General features: G+C 36.8%; 1 protein-coding gene across 1 annotated transcript; it reads right to left on the bottom strand.

The window, feature by feature from the left end:
* Window positions 1-5,830: 5,830 nt before the first annotated feature.
* LOC127106600 (uncharacterized) lies at window positions 5,831-6,847 on the bottom strand (the record flags this gene model as incomplete). Its single annotated transcript, XM_051043900.1, has 2 exons — window positions 5,831-5,945; window positions 5,997-6,847. Coding segments are annotated over 2 exons (966 nt in total), but the record flags the coding sequence as incomplete, so codon positions are not given.
* Between the last annotated feature and the right edge of the window lie 3,979 nt (window positions 6,848-10,826).

Below are 10,826 nucleotides of genomic sequence, written 5' to 3'. Positions count from 1 at the left end.
ATATGTTATCCTTGCTATATTTTGAACCATTAATATATTTAAGCGTTCTCTCACCCCTATTTTTTGCTTGCGGTGTTTGTGATCCTCTAGAATACAGAAAATCAGGTGGCAAAGTAGATGCTTGAGCTAGAGGACAACTTTAGGGCCTCTTTAATTATTTATCATTCAGATCTTTAATGGAGTCGCTCTGATATGTAACACTGGGTGTTACACCCCAACTTTTATTAAATTATTTTAGTTAAATTCTTTGTGAATTCTTTGTGATTTATATATATTTTATTTAATTAGTGTGTGTGAATAATTAAATAAATAAGAGGGTAAGGTGTATTTCCTATAGATAAAGGTGTAGAGAATAAGTTGTGACTTATTGGAGTCGATAGAAATTATTTAGAATCTTAATAATTAGAATAAAGAGTATTTTAATTGAATAGATAAATAAGTGTGATGGGGGTGTGTGATCTTCTAGTAGGGTGTGGAGAGTAATTATAGAAAGATAGAATAACTTAGAATAATTTTATTAATTAAAATAATATTTTGATTTTATCATTTAAATAATAGTATTTTAATTATTAAATGAAATAATATGAGTAGTAGAATTATTAGTGAATTTAGTTATTTTGTTATTAGAGATAAAATAATAATAATAATAATAGAGTGATTAAATATACGATATAAAAGAGGAACAATATTGTTGGTTTTTTATGAGTAAGTGAGAATAGAAAGGTAAATACCAAATTTAGGAGTTTTGTTATTATAAAAAGAAAGTTAAAGAGTAAGAGAGTTTTTGATAGTATGTGAATTGGAAAAGTCAATGAGCTAAGGAAAAGAGAAAAGCATGAAGAGAGCTAGCATAGGAGAAGAGTAGAACCAAGAACAGAACCAAATATTATTGCTAGGAGAACAAGGTAAGGGAGATAATAACTTTCAATAGGGTTTATGCATGAGGGGTATGGTCGATGAGTCCTTAACCTCCAATAGGGCATTGGGTTGTTCATGAGATTTTGAGTTTCTACGATATTATGATGTTGATTGGCTGAATTAATGTGTACTTTCGTGTATAATTTGGTATGTCATTACTATTTGAGATTCTTAATATTTTCCACCATTGTCGAAGGTTTGAAGCTATGGGATTAATAAATTTTTTAGAAAATTGAGAATTATATGTGTTAAATTATTGTTTTAATCATTAGATAATTGTAGTACGTCGAATTCTGAGATGAAGGTTTTTACCGAAATTGAAATCAGAGATTCGAAAGGGTTTCTAGGTAGAAAGCATAGAAAAGTAAATTATATGTATTTTGTAACACCCCATTTTCTACCCACGAGTTATAACAACAAAATCAGAGTCGTAAAATTTTCTATAAATGGAATATTACATGTTCAACTTTAAACAATTTCCACTTTAAGGAATCATAACAATATGTAACACTTTTCTTTTTTCGACAAAATAATGTCATTCACTCCAATAATTCAACTTCATAAATCTTACGCAGCGGATTCATAAAAAAATTCTTATCATCTTTAAGCAACATAAATACGACTTAACTTAAAGAGTAAACAACTATAATCCTTCAAACAATTTAAATTTTAGTAACAATTAAAAGATCCACAAAGCAGAAACGCGACAATCCCCCCGAGTGCTACGTATCAGAGCGACTGACCACTGACCCGACCAACGGTAACCGGCTACTTCTCAGGATTACCTGCACGTTGTCACATAAGGACAACATTCAACAGAAGGGGTGAGTTACAATAATTATAATCAGTATATGAAAAACAATACAGTAATTAAGAATCGTACACAAACACCACTTCTCAATTAAATTAAATACCCATACAACAAACCAACAAAAATGCAACTCTAATGAGACTCGACTCGTCATGCATGTGGTACCATTCGGAGTAAAACTCCCAACTTAAAATTTGCCGATTTAACGAGGCATCAAGGCTTAAGCCTTCAACTTTCAACTTTTGCCAATCCAGGCCAACGTGGTGTGAGCAAAGCTCCGACTTAATGCATATGAACTTACATGACATACACGACTTTAAAATTCCGACAACATAATAATAATAGCAACACAACAATGTTTTCAACATAATCAACTTATAATTAACTTTGGCTCACCAAGCTTACAACTCAGTATCTTTAACAACTTTCCGTACACGGAATAACTTAACAACTCAGTCATACTTGTATCGACACTTCATAACATAAACCCAACAAAATTACTCATCAAAATTAACTATAATATTATCCGACTCACCCCGACGAATTTCATTGAATTCTGAGCAATTCGATTTTTCACTTTTCCAACAGCGTTAACCCGTTAACGCAAGACAGAATACAATTTTTCAGTTTTTCAACAGCGTTAACCCGTTAACGCCCTGGGTTAACCCGTTAACGCAAGACAGAATACACTTCCTGGCAAATTTTAACAGTGTTAACCGGTTAACGCCCTGGGTTAACCGGTTAACGCAAGACAAACAGCAATTTTTCACAATTCATAACAGTGTTAACCAGTTAACACCCTGGGTTAACCGGTTAACGCAAGACAGAAAGTTGTTCCTGCGCTAACACGAAGCAGAATGCAGAATTCTCCGCATTTTCCGCCGTTGGAGGACTTCCGGACCTCCGATTCCAATTCCGTAAAAAGCTACACTTTCGGAAAATCAAGACTCATCCAATTACAGATTCAATTACAGCTTTAACATAACTTATTCATCTCAATTTTTCAGCATTCAACATCCCAATTAGGGTCAAATCAATGGCTTATCACTACCCATTACATGTTAACCCATAATCCCCATTAAACGACGATAAACCCCCCTTACCTTATTATTTTGGATCGAAGGTTGCTCTAAGAATCGGATTCCGGAAGTTTTCTTCTCCTTCCCTCTCGTTCGTACAACAGTTCTCAAATTCCTCTTCTGCTAACTTCTCTCCACTACTGTTTCTTTTTTTTTTCTATCACTTCTTTTCTTTTCTCTTTATTAAATTAACTAAATATCCTAATCTCTAATGGGCCTAATATAACACCTCTCATTTTACTAATTAGCACACAATGATAAGCCCACTTACTCAAATAACACCACAATTATATTATTATTTCTTATAATAATTCCTACGACTTTCGACTAATTTCCGACTAACCACAATAATTACTTAAATATTAAAAATAACAAATAATTATTTTTGGGCGTTACAACTCTCCCCCACTTAGAATATTTTCGTCCTCGAAAATTTACCTGCTTCAAACAGCTCAGGATAGGAGTCTCGCATCTTGCTCTCCAATTCCCATGTCATGCTTTCGCCCGCAGCTCCCAACCAAACGACTTTAACCAACACAATCTCTTTTCCTCGAAGAGTCTTTGTTTCACGATCTTCAACTCGTACAGGCTTTGTCTCCATTGTTAAATTATCCCGCACTTGCACATCATCCATACTAACCACATGAGACGGATCTGAGACATACTTCCGAAGCTGCGACACATGGAATACATCATGCAAATTCGAAAGATTAGGTGGTAATGCCATCCGATAAGCAACTTTTCCAACTCGTTCTAAGATTTGATACGGACGAATGAAGCGAGGAGTGAGCTTCTTAGACTTCAAAGCCCTCCCAACACCGGTCACAGGCGTGACTCTCAAAAACACATGGTCACCAGCTTGAATTTCTAAATCCTTCTTCCGCTTGTCATGGTAACTCTTCTGCCTACTCTGAGAAGCTTTCATCTTCTCTCGGATAAACTTCACTTTCTCGGTAGTTTCTCGAACTAACTCTGGTCCAAGTACTACACCCTCACCAGATTCGTGCCAACACAACGGAGTTCTACATCTACGACCATACAATGCTTCAAAAGGCGCCATTCCGATACTAGAATGGTAACTATTATTATATGTGAACTCGATCAATGGAAGATAAGTGTCCCACGAACCTCCTTGTTCAAGAACACAAGCTCTCAGTAAATCCTCCAATGACTGAATAGTTCTCTCAGTTTGGCCATCGGTTTGAGGATGATATGCCGAACTCAACCTCAACTTAGAGCCCAACGAATCTTGCAGACTTTTCCAAAATCCCGATGTAAACCTCGGATCTCTGTCCGACACAATACACAGAGGAACACCATGCAACTTTACAATTACTCGGATGTAGATCTCTGCCAACTTCGCAATTGGGTAAGTGGTGTTAATAGGTATGAAGTGAGCCGACTTCATGAGCCTATCAACGATCACCCAAATCGAATCATGCCCTCTTAAAGTAGCAGGCAGCCCCGTTACAAAGTCCATAGAAATGCTATCCCATTTCCATTCTGGAACTTCCAACGGTTGCACCAACCCAGCAGGCTTCTGATGCTCAATCTTCGACTTTTGACAAGTTAAGCACGCATACACAAAACGAGCCACATCTTCTTTCATTCCGGGCCACCAAAATATTTTCTTTAAATCCTGATACATTTTAGTAGCTCCTGGATGAATACTCAAACTGCTTCTATGACCCTCTTCTAGAATGCTTCTTTTCAAAATCGCGTCATCAGGAATACAAATTCTTTCCCCTAATTTCAACACACCTCTCGCATCAATCTTAAAGTCACTCTTCTCTGATTGACCACAACGATTAAGGATATCTACTAATTTCACATCCAATTTCTGTGCCTCTCGGATACTATCCATAAAATCATTATTAATCTTTAGCATTCCTAGCATTACACTCTGCGGGGTTACTTCGCAAACCAAACTCATATCACGAAATTGCTCAATTAATTCCAACTCCTTAATCATCATTGCTGACACATGCAAGGTCTTTCTACTTAAAGCATCGGCCACAACATTTGCTTTTCCTGGATGATAATTCAAACTGAAATCATAATCCTTAAGCAATTCTAACCACCTACGTTGTCTCATGTTCAGCTCTTTCTGATCAAATAGATACTTTAAACTTTTATGATCGCTGAAAACTTCAAATCTGGAACCATAAAGGTAATGCCTCCAGATTTTTAGCACAAACTCCACAGCAGCAAGTTCAAGATCATGCGTAGGATAGTTCTTTTCATGAATTCTTAACTGTCGCGACGCATAAGCAATTACTTTATTATTTTGCATGAGCACACCTCCTAAACCCATCAATGAAGCATCACAGTAAATTATAAACGGTTCCTCCGGATTTGGCAAAGTCAAAACCGGCGCCGACGTCAATCTCCTTTTTAATTCATTAAAACTCTCTTCGCACTGAACATCCCACACGAAAGCTTTACCTTTACAAGTTAATTTAGTTAACGGAAATGCTAACTTAGAAAATCCTTCAATAAACCTTCTATAATATCCAGCTAATCCCAAAAAGCTTCTAAGCTCGGTAGCCGACTTAGGAGTCTCCCATTGCAATACAGCTTCTACCTTGGAAGGATCTACAGCAATACCTTTTCCTGAAATTACATGGCCGAGAAAACTGACTTCTCTTAACCAAAACTCACACTTGGACAGCTTCGCATACAATTTCTTATCTTTCAAAACATCCAACACTAATCTCAAATGTTCCTTGTGCTCTTCTTCGGACTTAGAGTAAATCAAAATATCATCAATAAATACTACCACAAAATGGTCCAGATAAGTATCGAAAATACGATTCATGTATTCCATAAATACTCCCGGCGCATTAGTCACACCGAAAGGCATCACAGAATACTCATAATGTCCATACCGAGTTCTGAACGTTGTCTTCTGGATGTCTTCATCTTTCACTTTGATCTGATGATAGCCCGATCTCAAATCAATTTTACTGAACACACAAGCACCCACTAATTGATCCATCAAATCATCTATTCTCGGTAGTGGATACTTATTCTTGATCGTTACTTTATTCAATTGTCTATAATCAATACAAAGCCTCATACTACCATCTTTCTTCTTTACTAGCAACACTGGAGCTCCCCACGGTGACACACTTGGTCTTATAAACTTCTTCTCAAGTAAGTCTTCCAATTGCTTCTTTAATTCATACAATTCAGATGCCGACATTCTATACGGTGCCATCGAAACAGGCCTAGTACCAGGTACCAGATCAATAGTAAATTCAACTTCCCTCTCTGGCGGCACACTAGGAATTTCATCAGGAAAAACTTCAGGGAATTCTTTCACCACTAACAGTTCCTCAATCTTAGCTTTACTCTCAACCGACAACGTCGCCATCAAAGAAAACATCTGAGCTCCCTCTTTCATCAATTTTCGCAATTCTCTGAAAGGTAATAAGTCAACTCCTTCCTCTTCAGGAGTGGAAAACCTCACCGACTTATGATGACAATTTATATGAACATAATTATACTCTAACCAGTTCATACCAAGAATTACATCCATCCCATCCAACGGCAAACATACTAAATCAACATAGAAATCTTTATCGAAGATCGACAAAGGACATTTTAAACATACCAAAGAAGTAGTTATTGATCCCTTAGCTGGGGTCTCAACAATCAATTCACCATCCAAAACGGACAATTTTAAACCCAGTCTTCGAGCACAGTTAGCATAAATAAAACAGTGTGTAGCACCGGTATCAATAATAGTAATTAAAGGAGTACCATTTATGAAACATGTACCTCGGATAAGTCTGTCCTCACTGGAGGTTTGAGTTCCGGTCAATGCGAACACCTTTCCAGTTTGAGATTTCTTTGGCTTCTGACACTGACTTCCAATATGCCCTTCTTCGCCACAATTAAAACAAATCATTTCCTTGTGCTTGCAATCAGCTATTGCATGGCCAGTCTTACCACAGCGAAAACACCTCTTTACTTCAGCAGTACATACATTACTCTTATGACCAGCCTGACCACATTTGAAACAAACTATACCAGCAGGGGCACCTCCCCTACTAGTCCTCTGAGCCGGAGCAGCTCCTTGTTTCCCTTTTCCCACTAGAGCATCATACGGCCTGCCACGGTTTTGATGTTGCTTGCCCCTGCGGTCACTGACAATCTTGTAATGAGCATTATTGTCTTCTTCAAATATCCTGCAGCTATCAACCAATTCAGTAAAAATGCGTATCTTCTGATACCCAACAGCCTTCTTAATTTCAGAGCGCAGTCCGTTTTCAAACTTGATGCACTTTGAAAATTCAGCACCAGCACCAGTGTAATGAGGATAAAATTTGGACAACTCCACAAATTTTGCAGCATAATCAGTGACAGACATGTTTCCTTGCTTCAGCTCAAGGAACTTAATTTCTTTCTTACCACGGACATCTTCCGGATAATACTTTCTCATGAATTCCCCACGGAATACATCCCAAGTAATGACTTCACCTGCCACGGTCAACCTCTCGTGAGTCTCTAGCCACCAGTCATCAGCTTCGACTGCTAGCATGTGAGTACCATACCGAACCTTCTGAGCTGGAGTGCAATCCATAACACGGAAGATTCTCTCGATCTCTTTCAACCATCCCAAGGCTGCATCTGGATCATGCTTCCCTTTAAACACCGGCGGATTCTCTCTTTGAAAAGTCGCCAAGCTACGTGATCCAGCATCTCCACCAGCATTTGGCAAGTTCTGCACAGCTTGTGCCATCGCTTGCATTGCGGCAGCCATTGCAGCATCATTCCTTCCAGCCATTTCAACTTATCACTACAACACAACTTAAAAGTTAGATTAGTAACAATACACAATTGTTAGACAGTAACGACACGACAACTGGCCGGACAGACCGACCTGCTCTGATACCACTAATGTAACACCCCATTTTCTACCCACGAGTTATAACAACAAAATCAGAGTCGTAAAATTTTCTATAAATGGAATATTACATGTTCAACTTTAAACAATTTTCACTTTAAGGAATCATAACAATATGTAACACTTTTCTTTTTTCGACAAAATAATGTCATTCACTCCAATAATTCAACTTCATAAATCTTACGCAGCGGATTCATAAAAAAATTCTTATCATCTTTAAGCAACATAAATACGACTTAACTTAAAGAGTAAACAACTATAATCCTTCAAACAATTTAAATTTTAGTAACAATTAAAAGATCCACAAAGCAAACACGCGACAATCCCCCCGAGTGCTACGTATCAGAGCGACTGACCACTGACCCGACCAACGGTAACCGGCTACTTCTCAGGATTACCTGCAAGTTGTCACATAAGGACAACATTCAACAGAAGGGGTGAGTTACAATAATTATAATCAGTATATGAAAAACAATACAGTAATTAAGAATCGTACACAAACACCACTTCTCAATTAAATTAAATACCCATACAACAAACCAACAAAAATGCAACTCTAATGAGACTCGACTCGTCATGCATGTGGTACCATTCGGAGTAAAACTCCCAACTTAAAATTTGCCGATTTAACGAGGCATCAAGGATTAAGCCTTCAACTTTCAACTTTTGCCAATCCAGGCCAACGTGGTGTGAGCAAAGCTCCGACTTAATGCATATGAACTTACATGACATACACGACTTTAAAATTCCGACAACATAATAATAATAGCAACACAACAATGTTTTCAACATAATCAACTTATAATTAACTTTGGCTCACCAAGCTTACAACTCAGTATCTTTAACAACTTTCCGTACACGGAATAACTTAACAACTCAGTCATACTTGTATCGACACTTCATAACATAAACCCAACAAAATTACTCATCAAAATTAACTATAATATTATCCGACTCACCCCGACGAATTTCATTGAATTCTGAGCAATTCGATTTTTCACTTTTCCAACAGCGTTAACCCGTTAACGCAAGACAGAATACAATTTTTCAGTTTTTCAACAGCGTTAACCCGTTAACGCCCTGGGTTAACCCGTTAACGCAAGACAGAATACACTTCCTGGCAAATTTTAACAGTGTTAACCGGTTAACGCCCTGGGTTAACCGGTTAACGCAAGACAAACAACAATTTTTCACAATTCATAACAGTGTTAACCGGTTAACACCCTGGGTTAACCGGTTAACGCAAGACAGAAAGCTGTTCCTGCGCTAACACGAAGCAGAATGCAGAATTCTCCGCATTTTCCGCCGTTGGAGGACTTCCGGACCTCCGATTCCAATTCCGTAAAAAGCTACACTTTCGGAAAATCAAGACTCATCCAATTACAGATTCAATTACAGCTTTAACATAACTTATTTATCTCAATTTTTCAGCATTCAACATCCCAATTAGGGTCAAATCAATGGCTTATCACTACCCATTACATGTTAACCCATAATCCCCATTAAACGACGATAAACCCCCCTTACCTTATTATTTTGGATCGAAGGTTGCTCTAAGAATCGGATTCCGGAAGTTTTCTTCTCCTTCCCTCTCGTTCGTACAACAGTTCTCAAATTCCTCTTCTGCTAACTTCTCTCCACTACTGTTTCTTTTTTTTTCTATCACTTCTTTTCTTTTCTCTTTATTAAATTAACTAAATATCCTAATCTCTAATGGGCCTAATATAACACCTCTCATTTTACTAATTAGCACACAATGATAAGCCCACTTACTCAAATAACACCACAATTATATTATTATTTCTTATAATAATTCCTACGACTTTCGACTAATTTCCGACTAACCACAATAATTACTTAAATATTAAAAATAACAAATAATTATTTTTGGGCGTTACATATTTACCCATGAATTATGGGACTTAGTGACGAACTGGTTGTAGAAAAACATTTAGTTCCGCCTGACGTCCATCAACCCTCATGACTTTCGCTATACCTAACAAAAAATATCATAACTTGAGTTCCGAAACTCGGAATGAGATGCAGTTCAAAGTGTTGGAAAGCTAACACATAGTAATATCTCATGGTGGTGTCTTAAGAGGATTAATCTTCACTTAATTAAGTGAATATACTATTTTAATTAAGGTATAATGTCGGTAGATGTGTTTCTAGCTGCTGAGTTGGGTTTCATGTTAACTGTTGTTGGGCATGTTTTGAGTGACTTAAATTAATTAATTGCATGATTATATTGAGTTATTGAGTTTTAATAATTGATTTAAAATCATTATTTAATTGGTATAATTAAATCGATAATGTTATTTGATGTTGTTATGTGATTAACAAAAGATGATGTTTTGTATGCATAAATTTAGTTGTATATGGTATATGAATATTTGAGTTTTATGATGGTTGTATGTGAAATGAATAATTGTTGTTGTGGCGGTGGTAGTTCGAAGGGGGCACTATGTTGTTGTATGTTATTTATGTTTTTATGTTGTTTATAGAACACTGTATGATTAATTATTGTGATCCTTATGTTTGCACAATGAGTTGACTAAATTGGTGTGTTGTTTGAAATATAATTCTATTGAGATGAATTATTCGCATGCTTGTGTTGAGCTGTTGATTGTTAATATGCATTTTATGATTTTTGTGTGATCTAATCCATAAAGGGGATTACTAGAGTTTCTAATGCATTATGTTAGGATCAGAAGAGGGGTATTAACACATTAATTTGATGATATGATATTGCATCATAAGACTTGTGTTAAGAGGCATGTATGCTAGTTCAAAAGAGAGGACAAGTGGCTTGTCCCAAGCTTAGAAGAAATGACTTGGATCTTAGAATAGGGGGCTCACGGGTTCAAAAGAGGGGACCCGGTTCCATAGAGAATCGAATATTGAGTTGGTACCACATGCATATGCATTGAGTTGCATAATTGAGTTGCATAGAGTTTCATCGAGTTGTATAGAGTTTCATTTTGAGTATGAGATGCATAATGAGATAAATGCATATGATATTGATGTTGCTTGTAATTGGTGTGTGATTGGTATGTGAATGAGTTATGATTGATGAGTTGGTGTGGGAATGTGCTTGATATACTAT

Source organism: Lathyrus oleraceus, chromosome 7 (genome assembly GCF_024323335.1).
Source record: "Lathyrus oleraceus cultivar Zhongwan6 chromosome 7, CAAS_Psat_ZW6_1.0, whole genome shotgun sequence".
NCBI lineage: Eukaryota > Viridiplantae > Streptophyta > Magnoliopsida > Fabales > Fabaceae > Lathyrus > Lathyrus oleraceus.
The sequence above is the reverse complement of the archived record's forward strand: the minus strand, read 5'-3'. Positions and strand labels throughout refer to the sequence as shown.